At 38.7% G+C, this 23,706-nt stretch overlaps 1 protein-coding gene across 1 annotated transcript in view; it reads right to left on the reverse strand.

The window, feature by feature from the left end:
• KRTCAP2 (keratinocyte associated protein 2) overlaps window positions 1–22,791 on the reverse strand; it is a 290,270-nt gene extending 267,479 nt beyond the window's left edge. The window contains exon 1 of the mRNA XM_044080146.1: window positions 22,655–22,791. Within this exon, the coding sequence (XP_043936081.1) occupies window positions 22,655–22,658 (4 nt within the window). The 5' untranslated portion in view covers window positions 22,659–22,791. The remainder of the gene's footprint in view (window positions 1–22,654) is intronic.
• Between the last annotated feature and the right edge of the window lie 915 nt (window positions 22,792–23,706).

Here is a 23,706-nt window from a genome sequence, read left to right on the forward strand (position 1 = left end):
GACCTAATTTAAGTGAAAGCTTACAATCTCGAACTGTCAGATCAGAGATTTTTTTCCCAGGGAAAAAAAATCGCTGATCCAAAACACATACACACAACACAAGCACACCAAACAAACAGAAATCCACACACATACACCTAAAATCTGATACCTAACCCTACACTACACTATGCACACACCACTAACTACCCACTTACCTTAACCCAAACCCTAACCCTAAGGTCCGTCACTATAGCACACTCACCTCACCCGCTCCCTAAACCTAACTCACTTAAATCCGCCCTAACCCTCATGTCCACTCAATCGCACACACACCTAACCCGAGCCCTAACCCTAAATCACCCTAACACTCACATCTACACAATCGCACACTTACCTGAATCCGACCGGTAACTTTCCACTATAACACTGAAAATACCGAAGCATCAGAAACGGACAACCGAATTCTTTCCCTAGGAATAAATTTGAGTTTCTGCTGCTTCGATATTTTGCAGTTTTGTGAAAATAAGTTTGATCAATCAGCGTTCGCTTTTTTAAGCATTCGAGGATATAATATAGACCCTTATTATCAATGTGATAATCTGTGGGGACGTCACTCTCCCCAAAAAGGATGATGATGATGATGCATTTTTTGTCATTCAGTTTGAAGCCATGTTTCTGGCACTAGTCATCTGTTTAGGTGTGACCCTCTTGAAGGATGCCCACACCATTAGAGGAATTGACAGCACCCAGCTTGCAGTCATCTGCACCTCCAAGAAGTATATCAGCAGAGGCCCCAAGACCAATCCCTGGGGGAGACCGCTTGTTACGGGTCTACTACTTGAGGTGGCTTCCACTATTTTGACTAGGTGGGTTATATCAGTGATCCAAAACACCACACCCCGCACGTACGACATGCACGGCCAAACCAATATCGAAAACACACCAAAGGCCAGCAAATACAGTTCCAAATTAGTTTATTAATGATGAAAAAAGGGGCATATAAATGCACCAATATAAATTCTGTTATACTCAAACTAGTTTCGGCATACGCCTTCTTCAGTGAGGATAATATTAATAAAACATTTCACCAGTCAACCATTGATCCATATATACGGACCCCTAACCAATAGGAATAAAGGTATGTTCCATACCTATACATAATACATGAAAATGTTCACAGGTTGTAAATTCAAATAAGTAAAGACAGCTATATAAGCATATATCATAAGTTCTCTATTAAATTAACATAACAATGGGAAAATGATAATAATGATAGTATACACATTTGAGGGTATACTCCAAAAGAGAAAATGAATAAAAATATATAACATAAAAAATGGTAAATAATAATAATAATGAACAATATATATCAATAGTAAAGGGCTGCAGATGTAACAACCATAAAACCAACTCAGCTACATCCTGGTTATAGTTAGATTGAGCTTATGTGGCATCCTAAGGGAATAATTACTTACTATCACAATGATAAACATAGGAAGGGCAAAATATAAATATGATCATCCACATGTCAAAGATTTACCCTCTGCATATAAAGATGCCAGGAGATACAGGCATCGTAAAAGTATAATGTCTTAATAAACATGGGATAGGCAAAATATGTTTTGTACTTAGCCCCTCCACTCTCCTGATGTTTATAGTGTGAAAATAGTGTACCCAATGTTTTACCTCTCCTGTAAGAAAATGACAGCTCACGATCACAGGGGATGAACTTTTGGGAACTTTCCCATGTGGCCATTGCACCTCATGCAGTCAAGTGAATAAGCTCAAACAATTCACTAGTTCTAATACCAGTAAGGTGTATGATGTTAGAACATTTGGGAACTGTTCATCCAGTTGGGTCATTTATTTGGCCACATGCCAATGCAGTGCTTTTTATGTGGGCAAAACTTCCCGTTCTTTAAGAATAAGGATAGGGGAACATCGGAGTGATATCCGTAATAAGAAACTGACCAATGCTCTATACCAACACTCTGTCAAACATCCGACTGCCAAATTCATGTTCACTATCATTGATAAAATCATGGCCAACAGACACAACCAACAAGGATGGCAAAGTATACTTAGTCATAAGGAGAAATACTGGATTATCCATCTTGGAGCATTATTTCCACCAGGTCTAAATGATCATTTATGATGCACATGTCTACCCATTATTTTGGAGATGGATTCTCTTTGGATTTAGGACAAATATTTTTCATTGATTATCAATCAGTAATGTTTATATATTATTGCATCGGCACATTCAACATTTGACTTGGGTTTTGTCACATTTAGTATGATGGACATACTTCAAATGTCTTTTCTTCAGACATTTTTATGCTGAAAATAATATTGGTTGATATGTGGATGTTCTATTAATATTTTGCCTATCCCATGTTTATTAAGACATTATACTTTTACGATGCCTGTATCTCCTGGCATCTTTATATGCAGAGGGTAAATCTTTGACATGTGGATGATCGGATTCACTTCATAACATTGAAATATCAAAATACTGAAATTCAAAACACTGAAACCAAAATACTGAATACTCAAAATACTGAAACTCAAAATACTTAAAACACATATTATGCGTAAACTCAGCTTAAACAACATAAATCATAACAATTTCTACCAAATATATGCAGGGGGGCAAGCCCCCCTGCACCCCCCACACCCCCTGCTAATTAAATATATCAACTCCAAGATTGCACATAGTGTAGTTAAGTGCAATCTTGGAGTACATATATATAATTAGCAGGGGGTGTGGGGGGCGCAGAAATTGCTATGATTTATGTTGTTTAACAGTTCAATATGTGTTTTCAGTAATTTGAGTTTCAGTATTTTGAGTATTCAGTATTTTGGGCTCTCAGTATTTTGGTCTTCAGTATTATGAAGTTTTGTCATTTTCAGTATTATGAAGTTTCAGTGTTATGAAGTGAATCCGGATGATCATATTTATATTTTGCCCTTCCTATGTTTATCATTGTGATAGTAAGTAATTATTCCCTTAGGATGCCACATAAGCTCAATCTAACTATAACCAGGATGTAGCTGAGTTGGTTTTATGGTTGTTACATCTGCAGCCCTTTACTATTGATATATATTGTTCATTATTATTATTTACCATTTTTTATGTTATATATTTTTATTCATTTTCTCTTTTGGAGTATACCCTCAAATGTGTATACTATCATTATTATCATTTTCCCATTGTTATGTTAATTTAACAGAGAACTTATGATATATGCTTATATAGCTGACTTTACTTATTTGAATTTACAGTCTGTGAACATTTTCATGTATTATGTATAGGTATGGAACATACCTTTATTCCTATTGGTTAGGGGTACGTATATATGGATCAATGGTTGACTGGTGAAATGTTTTATTAATATTATCCTCACTGAAGAAGGCGTATGCCGAAACTAATTTGAGTATAACAGAATTTATATTGGTGCATTTACATGCCCCTTTTTTCATCATTAATAAACTAATTTGGAACTGTATTTGCTGGCCTTTGGTGGGTTCTATCAGTGAGCCAGTTTGCTACCCATCTGGTAACATATTGCTTGATGCGTAGTTGAGAGAGTTTATCTATCACACCTGAGTGGGGAACAGTATTGAAGGTTTTCGCCAGGTGGTGTGCAGTCTTCCCCTTGTCTATGGCCTTGGTGAATGTCTCAAAGAAGTCGACCAAATTTGACAGGCACGACCTCCCCTTAACAAAACCAAACTGTGTGGGATCAAGTGTTTGGAGGTTGCCAATGTACTTGTTAATGAGGTTCATGACAATCCACTTCATGGCCTTGCAGATCAGGCTAGTTAGGCTGATGGGTCTATAATTTCATGGATTGGTGGACGCTCCACCTTTGTGCAAAGGGATGACAGTAGCCGTCCTCCACTCAGCTGGGACGAAGCCAGTACTCAGGCTTTGGTTGAATAGGGTGCCAAATGGTGCTGCAAGTTACTGTCTGAGTTCATGTAGGATGCAGCCTGGGATATTATCGGGTCCGATGGAAGCTGTGTTTTTTGCCTTTGAGAGGGCAATGATGACTTGCTCCCTAGAGATAAGGGAAGGGGGCAGGTGCTGGGGATGTCCTGTTTTACTGATGGGGGGACAGAGAGTGAAGTTTTCACTGGACTTGTCCACCAACAGGTTCTTCCCTTGAGATTCCGGACATATGTGAAAAAAATCCTGACAGCTACAGTCATGTTGTGTATACCAACATGCCTGACAGTTTGAACTTTTGCAAACCCATAAATGATCCAGGGAAAAAGTATCTTTCAAAATATTAAAGGTGAAAAGAAATTAGCAGAATGCCCAGACACTTCTTTAGATAGCTCAAAGTAACTTTACAAACTACCTCTAAAATACTCATTCACAATCTCAATAAAACAGCAAAATTCATGTCAACTCAACACTGTCCAACCCCTTCTTCGCAGACAATTGGGGCAACTCGGGATAAATATGGCTAGGCTTGTAAGGGCTCTAGGGAACCTCCTATGAACCTATGAATAATCTCTATCCTTTTTCTCTCAGACGTTCTGGGGAAAAGGGGACTACTTGCATATCTATGTATTTATACTCAATGAAAAAAACGCTTTAAATATTTCAGAACAACATGTAACAATAACTGTAGTTAGTCTACTGAAACTTTTTTTTTCTGACCTTTCCTTAATCCATCCATCAGCACATTCATACAAGTGAAAACTCAGGCTTGTTACCTTACTTCGGTTCAGTCAACAGCTGCCTTCCTGAACTCAGGCTTTTGCCTATGATGTTACAACAACGTTACAAGGTCAGAAACACAGCAGACAGGAATGTTCTAGTTCCTCTGGCATATCAATTTACGAGTCTTTATACTATATTTTCACCCCACCTAGACAGCTGATAATGGGAATCAAATTAGGAATATTCACTCCAAACACATTAATGGCTTTTCCTCATTGGGGCCTCATGATTCTGAGGGAAAAGCTCAATACAATTATGACCTAAAGCTATCAAACTTAAGCAGTACTTACCTGAAAACCTAAACATCAATCTGTCTTCTAAAACAGCAGTGCTACTGGAACCCATTATTGCAATGATGTGTAAAAAAGCCTTCTTACTCCAAAATACATCTGCTTTTAACAGTTATTAGAACATAAACTTTCCTGCCGGAAGAGGGGTACAACTCAGTCACACAAGTCAAGAGTAACGTGGTAACACATCATTTACCCTACATGTCTTAGACCATAGTCACTCAAGGTAAACAGTTTTATGTCACAACTTTTAAAATTTCAACTAACAAAATACAACTGGAGATGCAGACAAATTAATTTCACTAAATTATTACGCTGCTAGTGTAATGTAGACCATTGGGTGCTGTCAATAATTAGCCCTGCTTACAATTGAAATTCTAATACTTTTGAAATAATTCAATAAAAAAGTTTTTGAGTAAAAAAAATAATTATCCCTGCTGTAACCCTTTAAACTATATTATTTTTAATAACAAGTAGCTATAATATGCATAAATTATATATATAATTAAAAAGACTGTGTCATACCCAAATGTCAGCCTTGAAGAAAGTACAGCTGAGTAAGTTGGCATTTACTGTAACAGTAGATGTTCAAATTACTCACTGCTGCAGTAGTTTTCTGGCTATATGGATTGTCTCGTCCCCAGGAAACAACCACTGGCCAGATTCACAAAGCTTTGGCTCCCTTCCACATCTTCACTGACGGCTGACTGGACAGCCCAGAGAAGGAAGCAGCCAAAGTGAAGAAATCCTCAGGACTTTCTTGTCCATACAGAGGGAAACATGTAATCATCCTGAACCTCTAAAAGACATAACAGTAACAAATAATTGTATATACCAACAACTACTTATATACAGACGTGGGGGAATGATGGCGGGTGCTGCAACTGCAGCAGTGAGGAATCTGAACACCTACTGTTACAGTAAGCGTAACTTACACAACTGTGCTACGTTCATCATTCTCACTGCTGCAGTAGCCGTTTGGCTGTACGGTTTGATTAGCAAAGCCTATCCAACCTGGGAGGAGAAAGGATAAGGATTCAGGAGCCCCTGAAGAATGGTCCTAGCAAAGCCAATCCTGTACCTGTAAAAGGAATCCAGTATGTAATGTTTTGTAAAAGTACATACAGAGAACTATACAGTTGCCAACAGAATGCTTCTAGAGTCCACCTTTTCCGATATGCCATCAAAGAAAACAATGCTGAATTAGAATGTGCCTTAATCCTGCCTGGAAATGTTTTACCATGGTGTGAGTACCAAGAAAAGATATAGCAAGTGTAGATCATTGAGTGTATCGTTCCTATTCAGCCACTGTAACTAGACAGCACGTGCATATAAGTACTGAGCATGTGCAAGAACAGTGCCATTTTGTACAGTCAGCCAGAGTGAATGCAGTCATGAATGGAGATGCACATGGGAGTGTGTTTGAAGTAAAGAGTGAATCAGTTAACTTAAATACTTGTTCCAATTACAGTTCCTGACATGTTTATGTACAATAAATATCTTGAACCCATACACCGCTTCATCGACTCTTTTGAATGCATGAGACAAGCAACATGGTGCCAGAAGGTGATCCGAAGTTGAATCAACAAACAAGCCATGAAGCATGCAGTTAAAAGAAGAGGAATATACCAGAGTGAACTCTCGAATAGGTCAGCGGTTATTCAAAGGTACTTAAACTCATTTAAATGATTTTTCAGTTGCCGAATGTGTGGTGAAGCATTCAAAACGTTTGAAATAATTACAGAGATAAATGAAATGTCCAAAATTGTGACATACTTATAAAAGTATTCAAAATAAATATAAAAGTGTTCAAAATAATTTCCAAAATGTTTAAATTGTCGGAAAGAACTAAAATGACCACATTTCTTAGCAAAGTACTACTTTTTTTGCATTAATTAAAGATATCTGATGTCTCCGAAGTTTTTGGAATGTTCACAGTGTATGCAGTGTCAAAGTGAAGCCTTTTCAAAGAGACTGTTGTGCATTCGAACATAATTACAAGTGCCTGGTCTATGCTTATGTTTCAGTGTATTTTGTTGTTAAGGCAGACGGATTTTGCAGACCTGAACCACTCGTGTTTGATAACGATATTGCTGAGAATTGGAGAGTGTTTGAAAAAGAATATGATATTTTTATACAGGCTGCTTTTTCTGATAAAGACGGACGTACTAGATCATTCATACTCCTTAATTTAGCAGGCTCAGAAGCCATTGAGAGGGAATGCTCATTTGTATATGCACCTGCCATGTATGCAGGGGAGGGGGAATCGGCATAGTGTGATGAGGCTGAAACGCGGGAAGATCCTGAGTGCTTGAAACTCAAATTTAGAGAAATGTGTAACCCTCAAACGAATATTACAATGGAAAGGCACATATTTTACACAAGAAATCAATAGCCTGGTGAAACTATAGCAGCATATATTACCGACTTGGGAAATACAGCTAAAATGTGCAGATTTGGTGATTTGCAAGAGGAGTTGATAAAGGACAGACTTGTGTGTGGTATTAATAATGATGCAGTGACAATGACTTTGCTTAGAGGTAGTGATTTAACATTGAGAAAAGCTATAGAAATTTGTCAAATATACAAGCTTACAGAAATGCACACAAATATACTTATGTATGAGAAAAAATATGCTTGCAGTATCTAACAGTGCGAATGTTCATAGTGTACAACATAAAGCCAAGTGGAAAAAGAGGTATAAACCAAAGGGTGGGGCCACAACACCCAACCCTAACCATAAATCAAAGCAGTTGTTTGTTACTCCAGACCTCATTGTTAACTGTCGTAATTGTGGATGCAACCATGAACCTACACGAGAAAAGTGCTTAGCTTTTGGTCAGCAATGTCACAAATGTAAAAAGTGGAATCATCTCAAAAGGCTTTGCCAGTCTAAAGTGGCACAATCTTTTATTAAAAGAGAGCATCCAAAGCAGCACGTAGATCAGATAGAGAGCTACGAGCAAACTTTCTACGTATGTTGATGGTGTCTCTGTGTCTGATGAATCTGTTAATACAGTAGATTATCAGCTAGCAGCAGAGAGTGAAATATTTTGTACTGTTTGGATTAATAGAAAGTTGGTACAGCTTAAAGAAGACACTGGGTCCAAGTGTAATGTTGTATCAGCACAAATGTTTGCTAATGTAAAAGCTGGTGAGAAACTTGATTCAGCAAAGTGTGCAAAACTTGTTGCTTATGGTGGTGAAGAGATTCAAACTGATGACGCAGTAGTTCTCACATGCCATTTTGCTGAGAACAGTTATGACTTGCAGTTTTACATAGTCAAAAGACATGTGCAGTTACTGTTAGGCCTCAAACACAGTTTGAGAATGAAATAAGAGATTCCTCATACAAGTCTGAACAACCACGACAGTTTTACACAGAATATTTTTCATGAATATGCTGATATTTTCAAAGACGAGCTTGGCAAACTACCAGTTACATATTCCATGAAGTTCAACCATGAAGTAAACCCAACTGTTATACCAGCAAGGAAGGTTCTGGTAGCAATGCAGAGCAAAGTGAAAACAGCACTAGACAAAATGGTGAATTTAGGTGTAAAAGAACCGACTGAATGGGTATCCTCCATGGTCATAGATCATAAGAAAAGCTCAGATGATATTCGAATATGTATTAATCCCAGAGATTTAAACAAAGTGCTTAAATGTCCTCATCTGATGCGCACAGTAGAAGCAGCAGCTCTTATGCCAAATGCCACTATTTTTTTCAGTCTTAGATGCAAAAAGCTCATTTTGGCAAATTTCACTGGATCACAAATCCTCATTAACTACTTTCAGTACACCATTTGGTTAATACAGATTCTTGAGAATGCCATTTAGGAAAAATTCTGCCAGTATTTCAATGTGCGATGGAGCAAATTTTGTCAGGTTATCCATGTGCTATCATAGTAAACATCATTACTGTAGGGGGCAATGGAGAAGACGAACATGATGGAAACCTCAGGAACGTTCTAGACCAAAGACGTGAAGTCAATCTTAAACAGAATCGTCAGAAATGTAAATTCAAGCTGAGAGAAGTTACTTACATTGGTCATTTGTTTACTAGTTCCGGCTTACAAACAGATCCGTCTAAGCAAGCAGCAAATCTTGAGATGCCAGTTCCAGACAGTGTCACATCTTTACAACTTTTTCTAGGTATGGTCAACTATTTAGGAAAGTTCAGCCCAGACCTGAGTGAGCTTTCAGCACCGTTACAAGAGCCGACATGCAAAAATGTAAAGTGGTCTTGGTTAGAAGAACACAAAAAAGAGCATCTGACATTCTGAAACAGAAAATTGCCAGTCCACCCACCCACACTGAGATATTATGATGTTCACAAACCAGTAACTCTTTCATGTGATGCTTCTAAGTATGGTCTTGGTGCAGCATGCCTTGAAGAAGGCATACTAGTAGCCTATGCATTCAGAACTTTAACCCAAACTAAGATGCAGTATGCGCAAATTGAAGAAGAGCTTTTGGCAGTAGCGTGCGCATGTTTGAAGTTCCACGATTATACTTATGGCAAACCTATTCAAATAGAGACTGATCACCAACCACTTCTGACAGTTCTGAAAAAGCCAAAACATTCAGCCCCAGTACATCTGCAACGCACGATATTAAAATTGCAAAAGAACAACTTTGGTATTGTTTATACAAAAGGCAAATATCTTTACCTTGCAGATGTTTTGTCAAGAGTGCCCAAATGAGCAACAGAACAGCATGACAATGAGAAAGCAGACTTTGAAGTCATGGAAGTCAGAAAATTTTCCTCATCACATACTGATAACTCAGAAATCACACAGCTTTAGACTCTGTTCTCCAGATGCTGAAACATTTTATCAGTCAAGGATCGCCAGTGCAACAAACCAGTTTACCACTTGACATACAAATTTATTTTCCTTACCGACACAAGCTTATGATGGAAGATGGAATCATCATGAAAGGTCCTAAAGTGGTTATTCCTTCAGCATTACCACAGCAATATATCCAGATTTTGCATTGTGGTCACCTGGGTACTGATTCGGCCAAAAGAAGGGCAAGAGGCATAGCATTTTGGCCTTCTATGTCAAAAGATATAGAGAAGGAAACTCTAGCATGTTCTATTTGCAATAATACTAGATCACACCAACAAAAAGAACCACTTCAGCTAAACCAGATTCCTGAATTACCATGGTCTACTGTTGCTAATGATATTTTCGAATGGAATGGTCAGTATTATTTAGTGTTAGTAGACTCTTACTCGAATTGGTTTGAAATTGATCTGTTTCCTAACTTAACATCCACAACTGTTATTACAAAATTGAAGAGACATTTTTCTGTCCATGGTAGTCCACACAAAGCTGTATCTGACAATGACACACAGTTTACAAGTCAGGAAGTTCAAGAAATTTGCTGAGTCTTGGGACTTTATCCATGTTACTAGTAGTCCTGAGAATCCACAGTCCAATGGATTAGCTGAGCATGCAGTTCAAAGTGCATGCAAAATATTTGTTACAGAAATCCAAGACAGATGGTACCAATGTTTTTCTTAATCTACTCAATCTCAGAAACATTCTCAGAGATAACTTGCTTGGTTCACCTGCTCAGAGATTACTGTCTAGACAGACAAGAACAACCTTGCCGATCAGTAAACAACTACTAATTCACGAAGTAGAAAACACACTAACACCAAAAAAGGCGGTACGATTACAATAAAGGCTGTCTTCCAAAATCAAAATGTTAGTTTCAGCAATAATCACATCCGAAGTTCCAAAATCAGAACTCTTTATTAACTAACAGTAAACAGATGCAAAAATGAAAACTGGATTACTACTGATTCCTAATGTTAAGAACAAGAGAGTGGTGATCAAGACTCAACGTTTGAAAAAACGCCAGTCACAAAAATTGTACTACGATAAATCTAGCAAACCTCTTAGACCATTAAGACAAGGAGAGATCGTAAGGATGTAAACATCTAAAAGATATGACTAAGTGGGAATTATCAAAAATATTTATTGAGAACCAAGATCTTATATTATACAATTGGAAGGAATAGATTTCAGAAGGAACCAAAGACATATACTTCCAGTCTCCGAACCAGTGACACAACAGATTGCCTTTTTCTTAGAGTGACTCTACACGTGTTCTGATTTCACAGGACATTGTACTTTCCTCAAATAATCCTGAAGTAATCCCCGACGTTCATACTGAGAAAAATTTCCCAGAGACTGTCCCTGATGCTAAGCCCAGTCAAAGTTTTTATGTAACCAGATGGGGTAGAATTTCAAGACCTAATCCAAAATACACAGCGACTTGTACTTGAGTTCTGATTTGTTGTTAACATTGAAATGTTATCTAGCATGTAGATTGTATTGTTCTCCTATTGCATGTCGAACAAATCAAAGAGGGAGGATGTAGATCATCGAGTGTATTGTTCCTTTGCAGCCACTGTATCTAGATAGTACATGCATATAAATACTGAGCATGTGCAAGAACAGTACCATTTTGTACAGTCAGCTAGAGTGAAAGCAATCATGAATGGAGATTGCAAGTGTGTTTGAAGTAATGAGTGAATCCGTTAGCTTAAACAGTTGTTCTAATTACAGTTCCTGACATGCTTATGTACAGTAAGGAACAACCAACTGGAATTGCCTGACTTGACACAGGCAGCCGTTTCCCAATCTCATATTAGGAATACCACAGCTGTACAGCTTCTCTAAAGGATTCACAAGGTAATATCCAAGTTACAAAAGCATACCCAGAGTACACAGAATCCCTTCTCCCAGACAGATGGCTAGATGCAAGGCACTCTGTGGAAGCAGTAAGGGCATACAGTTCGGGGGGGGGGGGGGGTTATTCTACAATTAACCCTATATGCATAGAAAAGTAAAAGTAAAAGGGTGAACCTGTCATGAACAGTTGCAACCCGGATATTCTCTTGCAGATGTCAGAGCAATAAATCAGTAAGGCTACCACAAAATGAACCAAAAGCAGCAAACACAGACGGAAATAAACTTTCCAAACCAAAAGTAAAGCTTCAGCTAAACGTCACGTCAGTAATAGGTGACCTTACATATCAACAGAAAATCCTCTTTGTAGAACAGCTTCAGTAATGTCGGAAATGAAGAGGAGAAGCCACTGTCAGACATGCAGAAAATGCTCATAAATAACCCCTGCCAAAGGAGTAAACAAGTCATAGGATAATAACTCATACAAATGTTTGTGAACCAGAGGTAATAATCCTGGATGGGGCCCTGGCTATAGGTGAGACACCAACTAGAAAATCTTCTCCACTTGTTAACATAAGAGTTCCTAGTAACAATACTTCTTGCCTCCTTCAGTACTTGCTGCAGGCATGAAAATGTGCCTAAAAGGCGTTAGAACTGAATCATGCAGGCACGCAGCTGAAGTGGTTAAGACTCAGGTAACTTAAACTCTTCTTGTCTTGTGTGAGTTGAGCCAATCTGTGAGCAAGCTTATAGTAACTGCCCCGGCCAGTTCCATGAGAAGGGAGAACCAATGTTGCCTGGTCCAGATGGGAGCCACAACAATACATTTTTTTACAAGTCCTGAATTTTCAGAATGGCCCAGTGGAAATGAATATAGGGTCATTCCCAACCACACAAAAGAAAGTGCATCTGTTTTCCAGACTTGCTTTGCTAGGTTACTGGTGCAAACTTTGTCTGTTTTGAAATTAGGTGAACCGCATTATTTGAGATGTTCCTCAAAAGTGGATCCACTCCTGAAGCCCCCCTATTCAATTACAATTCACAAGGGTTTGTCCTTATCCTGCTCAGCTTGTATGCCACTACATTTTGCTCTGATGATGTAAAAGATGCTTGGAAGGTTACACAACGATATAGCGTTAACTCCCATCACAGCAAGCCTGCACAGGGGGTAGAGCCCAATGCTGCCTCTCGTTTGCTTATATGACACATCACTGTGGTAGTGTATGTAATAAACTGGAATGGCCCCAGGAACCACATAATATGGAGATATTCTACAGCATGGATGACAGACATCTGACATTTATGTGCTTTGGTCTGTATTGACTTTCCCAAAGGCCTCAAAATTTTAGCCCCAGTGTTGGCATACTCATGCTGAAGGTGTAGTTTGTCCCTTTCCTGACAGGTTTTTATTGCTTCCCCTCCTGCCATCTGTTCCTTGTTTGCTGGCAAATGGCAATGGTTGACTATTTTTATTTTAAAAAAAGAAAAAAAACTAAGGGTTGCTACAAATTATAATGTGGCACTTGAAAAATCTTTGTAAATACCTCAATTAACTTCCCTCTATCAGACTGTTTGAGAACCTGAATAGCAATATGGCCAAACAAAACTTCTGTTTAAAGTACAGTTTAAATTCTTAGATTTTAGCTCATCTGGAAACCTTTGAATACATACAGACACATGCATATCTTCTCAAAGCTGTAGCAGTACTAGCAGCCCTACACACAGTATCTGCACAATCACTCACTCCTCAAAGCATGTTTAGACATCTGTGACGGGTAAGAAATTGTAGGACTCAGATGGGACCTCCTTCTGAAGATAGTGCAGCACAACATTCCCACAAACTGCCAACACCTGACAGAATAAACTGGAAGAAGGAAATTCTCTTATGAAATCTAACAACTTTCTTTCTAGTCCATAGAGAAAGAGTTGGTATTAATAAAGGTTCTGTGTTTTTAGGACTGAAAGTGATGGTTCAGGATTATTGCAGTCAGCATGCAACACATCTTCCAAGGCTGGCATAATAGGAGTAATGGGTGTAGCATGTGGTAAACCCACTTACTGCAGATCATAACATCTCCTCGGACTTGAGGGAACATACACCTGTTCCCACAAAGATATATCACTCTTCTTGGACCTAGTCTTAGAAAAATGAAAACTTGTTTCATTTAGTTAAATAGGACAAGCATTCCAACAGCGGTGGTGGTGCTGTGGTAGCGTTGTCGCCTCACAGTAAGACGCTGTCCGGTTCGATTCTCAGCCAGAGCGTCTTCTGCGTTGAGACATGCGTGAATGGGCGTACCTTCGTTGAAGGTTGTGTGTCAGGGCTGGCAACTCGGCACGTAAAAATCAACTGCCAATCATTAGCGGACCGGAGTCCCGCTGTGGAGACCCCTAACCAGGAAAAGCCAAAAGACACAACAACAACAACCCAACATTCCCTTGACTCAGTCTCTTGAGAATCAGACAAAGAAAAGCTCTAACTCAGTCTTTTTCAGAATTCTCTGACATATTTTCCTCAGGAATATATTGATAAGCTAGTCTTTTGGTATAGATTTCTGATCGCCAGTAAAGAAGGCTATTTATTAGACTTATGGCTAAAGTAAGAAAATCATCCTTATGAACAGTCAAAATGTTTCTGAATGAACAATGTTTAACTCTTTGTTTCTTTTTTCTAGGGACATCCCTGGATGGAGACCAACTGAGAGATGGCACTTCATCCTGAGCAAGACATCTCATTCCACCAGCCCCTTCAAGAAGAACCTCCTGCAAATACTCCTAGACCCAAATAAGATGGTTCTTCCATGCCCAGACTGGACAGTGGAACAGCGGCAGAGGACGTGGCTAAAACCCAGTCCATGGTGGCCCAAGGCAGTAAACCAAAGGAACCTGGACTAGTGAGTGGCTAAAACCCAGTCCATGGTGGCCCAAGGCAGTACACCAAAGGAACCTGGAGGAACTAGTGAGTGGCTAAAACCCAGTCCGTGGTGGCCCAAGGCAGTACACCAAAGGAACCCAGAGGAGCCAGTGAGTGGTTAAAACCCAGTCCATGGTGGCCCAAGGCAGCACACCAAAGGAACCCGGAGGAAACACTGAGTGGTCCGAAGAACAACAACTGGTCACTGCAGATGCATCCAACAGCAAATGAGGCACTGTCTAAACTCAAGGTGTAGGCAAGGGCTCCTATTCTGTTTTTTTTTTCTTCTTAAGTACAGTGTGAGTAGAAACAGGACTAGTGTACAAACTAATGGTGTAGCAGAGGAAGAAGCCTGATTGCCAGTTAGCACTGCTTGGAAGTACAAATTTGGAAGATACGGTGTCAGGCAAGTGTTGCCAAGTCACATACACATACACACACACTCCCTCAAAGCTCAAAAGTAAAAGCATCAGCAGTACGCTAAATCCCTATCAGAACTGCAAGTCCCTTTCTCGAAAGTGCACTAAGCAAAAACACGGAATGATGATTTGTTAAGAAGTGTATGCAAGCACCACACACAAAACACATTTCTAGATGCTTAAATATAACACCTTTATTATTTTACTGCTTGAGACAGTTTATTTGATGGTAAGATGTCACAAGTGTACACAAGCACCAACACAGTGTTTGAAGTACACAAAAATATCTCCTACTTTTTAAGTCCTTACACTTTAGTTAAAATATCTCAAAAGGAGTACACTGATCTAACAGAAATAGCTCTAATATTAAACCCATTCTAAATATTTTATTTATTTAACATTTGTTTACTGGAAAAGTCAGACTGGGACATAGCCCATTTTTAGCAGAGGCCCGGGGAGAAATGCTCCAGCATGTCTTTGGAATGTGGGAGGAAACCAGAGCATCCAGTGGAAACCCATGCAAATTCAGGGAGGACATGCAGACTCCACACAGAAAGCATGCCAGCCGACAATCGAACCGGAGAACCTCTTACTGAGAGGCAACAACACTATCCATTGCACCACTGCACTGCTCCGTAATTATTAAATTACCAATATTCTTCATAAAATAAAAATACATTAAAAAAATTAAAAAAGAGATTTTCGGTGTGAAAATGTTCCCCTATTGGGATTTTTCTACCAGAATTGTAGCCTGTAGCCAACTACTGCTCCTGTGAAACTTCAGAGCTACCATCCCTTCAGGCAGCAAGAAAAGTACCGAAGATTTCTTCACTCTGACTGCGGATTTGTCTTCTCAGGGCTGTCCAATCAGCAGTTACAGAGAATGCATGGAAGGCAGCCAGAGCTTTGCGTCGCTGGCCAGTTGTCTTCTAGGCAAGAAACAGAAAATATAGCTAAAAGAATACTGCAGCAAAGAGAACGATAAAACATTTAGGAATGGATGTCCCTATGTTAAACTGTCCGTGATTGTTCCCAAATGCCATAATTCTTGTGTCCAGACAGCTGTGAATAATCTTCCAACTGTGCCCAAGTATCCCTGTGACAAATGCAAACTGCAGTTCTGCTCTGCAATACTGTTCAACTTCTATAAAATTCTTAATATAGACCCGATAGCAGCTCTCATGAATTTGGAAAGTCATATGCTAATAAATGCGTAATCTACTGACACTACATTGGATAAATAAAGCAGGATATTCAGCTTTGGTGTTAGCAGCTTTCTCCACCATCTACCCATCCTTTAGTCCACTAATCATAGGCTGAACTAGTCAAGGTTTCCAATTTCCAAATACACACTGACATGCAACACCAGCACACTTTACAGGAGGATCAAGATGAACAGAATATATGGGTGCAATAAATGCAACTAACAATGCAAAAGAAAATATCACAAAAATAAAACTAACATCGGTAAATGTCTACTTTTACAAGCAGTACAAATATAAGCAATGGTAAGGGGCAAAACCCCTCTGCAATAACCAACGTCTCAAATATGTGTATGTATTTAACGTGTATATATACATATATATACATATATATATATATATATATATATATATATATATATACACACACACACACACACACATATATATATATATATATATATATATATATATATATTACACATATATATGGGTCTACTTCATAATATTGAAATTTCATAACATTGAGACCATAACATCGAAAATTCAAAACACTGAAAACCCAAAACACTGAAAGTGTGCTTCATAACATGGGATAAGTTATAAAAATGTACTCATTAAACTGTCTATCAAGAACTTCAAAACTATGTACATACGTTACTAAATGTTCTCTATTCTAATGTTAACACTGTAATATGTTACAGAAATGCATGTCTTATACCTACATGCCTTTCCTCTTGTAATATTTACTGCACGTATGCATATTTTCTTCCTTTTTTCTCATTCTTTTGATACTGAGGCATTTTTCCCAAGCCACTATTGAAAAGGTTTTTAGCAGACTCGTACTAGCCCAGTCAACAAAAGGAAATAAAAATACAAACATACATATCCTAGACAGTCCTACTGTGGTACAATCCGGTACTCTTCTTCAAAGACAGCATTACTGCACATTTTTCAGTGTTATGGGGGTACTTGTCTTTTTTTTTTTTTTTTAAAGGATGAAATAAACACTACATTCAGGTATCTCAGGTAATTTCTATAAGACATCCCTTGTAGCTCAACATTTATGTCAAAACAAAGAACACCCACATTTCCTTAATTAACCAAAATTTAAATGCTGCTCCCCAACACATGCACACACAAAGAAATGCAGACAGGGCTACAGTACACAACAACTGCAAACCCCTAAATTACAAAATGCCCCCTTCCTTTATTAAATGTCTGCCTGCACATGCTCATGAGTAAAAGGATGGGTTCCTTCACCCAGAAAGTCTTCTCAGAATAAGTGCTCACTACACTTGTCTGTAGCCTTAACCCATTTTGAGGAATCCCAGGGTTTACCTTTACAGTAATACAATAACAAAGTATCATTCTTGTTAATGTTCCAACAGTGAAGTTATGAAAATACTTGCTTTAACTATACCACTTTTTTCACACGGAGTGACAGTCTTAGGCAGCATAGTACTGCAGTGAGCCAGCATTGTCACTGCACAGCAAGAGGGTCTCCAATTCATTTCTTGCCTGGAGGTGCCCTATGCATGGCATCTAAACATCCTCGCTGTGTTCACATGTTTTTCCTGACACTCTGATTTCCTCCCACGTCCCAAAGACATGCAGTGAGTAGACTGGCAACTCTAAATTGTCCTATGTGATGTGTATGCATGTGGGAGTGACACTGAACACAGTCCTGGATATGCAGTTCCATTCAATACTTGCCCAATATACTCTGTGAAAGGCAGCATCTATTCACTGGGCCACTATACAAGTTGAACATGACCTATCCGTGCTAGACTGATAAAATACAACTTTGCCCAAATGTGTCTGTGCACTCTGAATGCCTGAGCAGTTTTTTTGATAAAATGCCTGCTCACTAAAAAGTTATCAAACTACTGAACAGACATGATATCGTATATCCACAAGACTAGTAAAACTTGCAATTCTTTTGTTGTTATTATTAACATAACTTATAGATTCTTATATGCCTGAAATGGTTAATCATAATGCTTTGTTCTGCTCCACCTTAGTAATGTGTGAGTTAACCCTAACACTGGCCCTGCCCCTACCTCTAACCATACACCTTCCACTAGAAAAACACATTTCCACACCACTACTACTAGTCACGCAAAGTTGGTCTGAGTGGACTAATAGGGCTGCAAGTAGCAGCTTAGAAAAGGAATTTGTTTCCTTTTATGATCTATTGTTTTCCATGTATTTATTGTGTTCAATCTTTTTAAAATATGACATTTATAATATAACTACATAAACACATCTGCATGAGTTTGTATGTGTATATAATCATTATTATATATGTATATGGGTGTACATTAGATCAACTTTTCAGAAAGCTGAACTTCATATGGTGGCGACCATATGATTAACCTTCCGAAAAATCGAAAGGTACAAATAAAACCCACAAAATACACCCACACCCCCTGCAAATTATATGTACCAACTCAGATATCATACCACAGTGGGGAAAAAGGCAAATTCCCAGATACGCATTGTACCACAATCTCAATGCAAACACTTCCACTTCGATCTTCTAAAATCAACCCATATATTACACATATTTAACACTAAAACTAGCTGCAGTATGTGTTATTTTCATATGGCAGAATATCTTGCACACAGTCTTATGATCCTACTGTACATATATATTTCAAATTATGTAACTGGAAAACTACCCTTCAGAAAGGATTCTGTTTTTTGGAAAACAAAGGAAAAACATTATCGGTGCTTTTCTGATAATATACTGTTCTTAAAAAAAAAAAAAGCCTTGGGATTTTTTTAAGCCTTAGTTTTACTGTTGCTTAAACCAGTAATGACTTACCTGCCACAAACTATTTCTTCATCTGTTATCTATACGCACATAGAATTTTTAGAATACGTTTTGACTGTAATATTTTTTTAACAGCCTTTGGCTAAAAATAGTGCATGTTAGATCAAATCACTTACAAATAAATAAATCTGAGGAATGGTTGCGTAGTAAAAGAGGACTAACCAAATTCTTGAATGACATGATGGCTATCTCATAAAGTTTTTAACTAGAGACATAAGTCTTTACTTCTACAAACATAGTGTAATAAAGAAACACCAGGCAGAGCAGTATCACATTAAATGCATAAGCAAAGCTCCCAGAAACAATTACCTCCATCAGTAGAGCAGTAAGCTAAGTGAATGCAGAGAACAACGCTGAAAAGTAAAACTTTGGCAAGCAGCAAATCTGGAACAGCTTGTACCTTTCTCATGACTGCAAATCTTTTATAAACAGAAACAAAAAAGTTCAGGTGGCACACCAAACTGAAGCTCCCACAATTAGTCTAATCGTCACAAGATATGCAGCTCAGTCAATCAAAGTTGGTCAAACAGTTTTTACAAAGTTAAATGCTCTGATTATTAAAAAATCCAGCAAGTTATGATTAATACTATTAACATTCATGCATTTTGTAGATTATAATACTATGATTATAAACCTTCACAGACAATAGCTAGTCTGCTCCAGCTTCAAACAATTCTTTAAACACCAGTTTGTAAGAGTACTACAAAATCAGAAAGAAGAAAAAAATATTTACTACTACTTCTGCAAACCGAGGTGCACACAGCAATACACAGCTAGCTATTAATTCAGTACACAACAGATTTATTTTTATTTATTTTTCGTTTGTTGACTGGCATAGTCCAACTGAGTTATTGCCCTTTTTCAATGGAAGCCCAGGAAGAAAAGTTCCACAGTACAACTAAGTAAATTAGCGCAAATAAAATAATTAAGTAACAACCATAACAATACAAGTAAGAAAAAAACATCTAAAAGACATGAATACAATGTAGTAAAAAAAAATAGTAATAACACATTTAGACTGTCAGCAGTGGTCCACAGTACATTACAAAATGCAGTTTGCCTTTTTCGTTACAGAAAGTGTACTTATTTATATTAACATGCATACTGCAGTAGGATACGGGTAGCAGGTTTCTAGGTTTAAGAAGTGAAGGAGCATGGACAGTAGTTAACAGACCGTCATGTAATATGAAGAGGTTACTTTCTATAAGATAGTGGAGGAGAAGGAGGAAGTGGAGGAAAGGTGCACAGTACGGGGGTAGAAAGGATGGATTTCAAGTGGGGTGACTACAATGACAAGTCCAGGTGCTGCTTAGGTAATTTTTTTGAGAGCTTTTTTGTAAATCCATGGACCTGGGTAATATTTCTTAGTGTCATGGGAAGCTTGTTCCATGAAAGGGCGGGATAACAGCTGTAGAGATTACGGCCAATGGATTTTCTGGGTTTATGAATCCGTAAGACAAAACTGGTCTCAGTTCTTGGGGGTGTAGAGGGAGACTAGTGAGGAGTTGTCGGGGCAGGAAAAGGGCTTGTACAGGATAGAATGGATGATGAATAGTTGACTAAGCAGAAGTTGGTGGGGAAACTCTAGCCAGTTGAGTGTCCTAAGAGCATGACAGTGATGAGATTTAGAAGGTAGATTGGCAGCAAATCTAGCAACTTTGTTGTAGGTGGTTTTAAGCTTGGAAAAGAGTGAAGACTGTAAGTTAGATAAAATTTGGGAGCTGTAGAAGAGGTTAGGGAGGAGGTATGCATGCAAGCAAAGTTCTGGAATCTGTTGTGAGGAACTTTTTGTTTCTATACAGTTGGCTGAGCTTTTGGTGGGTTTTCTTGATACAGTGTAGCACATGGAGGTCAAATTTAAGTTGGCTGTCTATGATTGTACCAAGAAGCTTAGTATGGGATTCTGCGACGACAATAGAAATGGGGAAAGTGGATTCAAGTGGGAGATGGACTTGGGGAGAAAGAGTAATAGTTTTGTCTTTTTGGAGTTCAGTATGAGTTGGTTATTAGCAAGCCATTTTTCAGTGAGGGTGAACGATTTTTACATCAGGGTGAAGAGATCAAATGGCTTGTCAGCAACAGAGATTATTGTGATGTCGTCAGGGTACTGTATGACAGATGACTGAGGACAGGATGTGTAAAGTTGGTTAGTGAAAATGTTGAAAAGAACGGGACCTACTATTGAGCCTTGCGGGACACCCACTCTGATGGGGAGGAAGAGCAGAGAGTCATTTGACGGATTGCTGTCGTTCGCAGATGTGGGTGTTAAACCAACAGATAGTTGCTGAGGAAAGATTAAGATGAGGAAGTTTGGAAAGGAGGATGGGATGAGAGACAGTGTCAAAGGCTTTGAAGAGGTTAAGAAAGAGAAAGGACAGTAGTTTATTATTGTCTCTTGCTAGGGAGATGGAGTGACTAAGGAAAGACAGGCTATAGTGGTGCTGTTGTGAAGGTGGAAGGAATGTTGGGTTAAGCATCTTTTCTTGTGTGAGAGAGGCCATGATTTGTTTATTTTTCTAGAATTTTAGAGAGACGAGAAAGTAAAGCAATTGGTCGAAAATTAGACAGCTCTGCAGAGTTTCCACCTTTATGGATGGATATAGTATAGAATTGTTTCCAGGGAGTAAGGACTGCGGATTCACTTACTGAGTTGGTTAATGAAAATGGAAAAAGGATATGCTATTGAATTAGCAGCAGCCTTTAGGAAGAGAGATGACACGTCATCGGCAGATGGGGCACATGGTTTAGGCTTGAGAAGGAGATTTTGTAATGTAGCTGTAGAAACTGGTTTTAGTGAGAAGGGTTTGTTTTGGGGTGAAGGGCAGAGAGAGGGGTCAGTTGGGTAAGAAGTCTGCATAAGTTTGCTGTTAGTATCAATGAAGTATGAACTATCAGTGTTTTTTATTTCTGCTAATCATACTCATCCTTCATGTCAAGAATGAACATAAGCATTGACACTTAAATAAGGGATGAGAAAGAACAAGAGTTGTACAAGTTTCTCTTTTCAAAATAGAGTTAAACATGTCACTATAGTGATGCCAAGTATGTGAAAATCACGTCACCCAATAACACGCACATCACACAGAGCACTTACGTGTGTACACAGAGATTATGCATGTGCAACATATGTATATATACGTATAGACACATACGCACGTATACAGATATGGAAACAAGCATGCATACGTGTCTCTTCATATGGAGACAAGCATGATGCATTTGTACACACGCACAAACCACACAGCTACATATACATGAATACATATCTAAACTTATGCACCAATGTGTGCTCTTGCTGCATACTGTTTTGATTTATATACGTGTTAAAGTGCTGATACTTCTTCTTCTTTCAATTTACATAAATTGTGGGTACTGTCCGGACGCACTCGCCAAACGTTACTACTATTAACCATGATCCGACAATTAAGTGCCGGAAAGCCACGTCAGTACACAGTATACGTACGGGATAAGAGATAAACTTATATGACTAATCTAATGCTCCTTTTTTCGCCCTGCACAGCAGACTTAATAACTTCCATATCTTCCGCTTAAAAGATCCAACTCACCCATTCCTGTATGTATTTACAAACCCTAAATCAACACTATCCGAACCCCTTTACAGTGATAGCTTGATTCCAGGATGACACCTCGAATCACTTCTCCGGTAAGGCAAGGAAAAAGTCAGCTACTGAACTGCGATTCTCTTCTAACAGGGAGAAAACCCCACGCCGCCAAAAAAGTAATACTTGTAGTGATACTGCCACCTTGTGGACCGGAAGAATATTAGTTCCAAGATCGCAGACGCGAAGGCTACATAAAACTGTTTAAAGCGGGACAGTCCTGGTCTAGACTTTTGAACAACTGATTTTCCATCTCCAAACGTGGAACACAACATACTTCTCAAGTGTACTTCACTACGAGAAAGTTCCTCATTGTGGGTCTTAAAAAGACCACGTTCCTCGAACTTCAGCATTGAAAGTGTTTGTCACTGTCTGTCACACATTCGATGTTAGGAATTTTGTTAACTGACTTCCATGGTAAATAATGCAGAATCATTTTAATTCATTTTTATAAGTGTGAAATTGCACGTCCTTCTAGCTGAAGTTGTTACAAGGTGTTTGGTAAGTGTTCCACATTTTGCCCTTTCCTTCCACATTATGGTGTAGTCCCCATTTTTAATACAATCCAGTCTGTGTTACTTAACTTGCTAAATGAATGCTGAATGATTTGTTTTATGCCTGAACAGAGGAGTTAAAACCCTTACCCATTGCCTTTGGTATATTTGGTGCTGGTTGCGCACATTTTCAAATATCCAACTCAAATTAGCTAAGTCACGTGGTAGTGGTGCTGCGGTAGCGTTGTCACCTCACAGCAAGACGTTGTCCCATTCGAGTGTCTTCTAGAGCGTCTTCTGTGTAGAGGCATGCGTGAATGGGCGTGCCTTCGTCGAAGGTTGTGCGTCAGGGCTGGTAACTCGGCACGTAAAAATCCACTACCAAGTATTAGCGGACCGGAGTTCCGCTGTGGCGGGTCCTAACCGGGATAAGCCGAAAGATACAACAACTTCTTCCTTACACTAAGAAAAAAGCATGACCATGACATTCATGGCTTCTTTTTC

This window comes from Protopterus annectens, chromosome 8.part0, assembly GCF_019279795.1.
Source record: "Protopterus annectens isolate FY-2018-M chromosome 8.part0, PAN1.0, whole genome shotgun sequence".
NCBI classification, from domain to species: Eukaryota; Metazoa; Chordata; order Ceratodontiformes; family Protopteridae; genus Protopterus; species Protopterus annectens.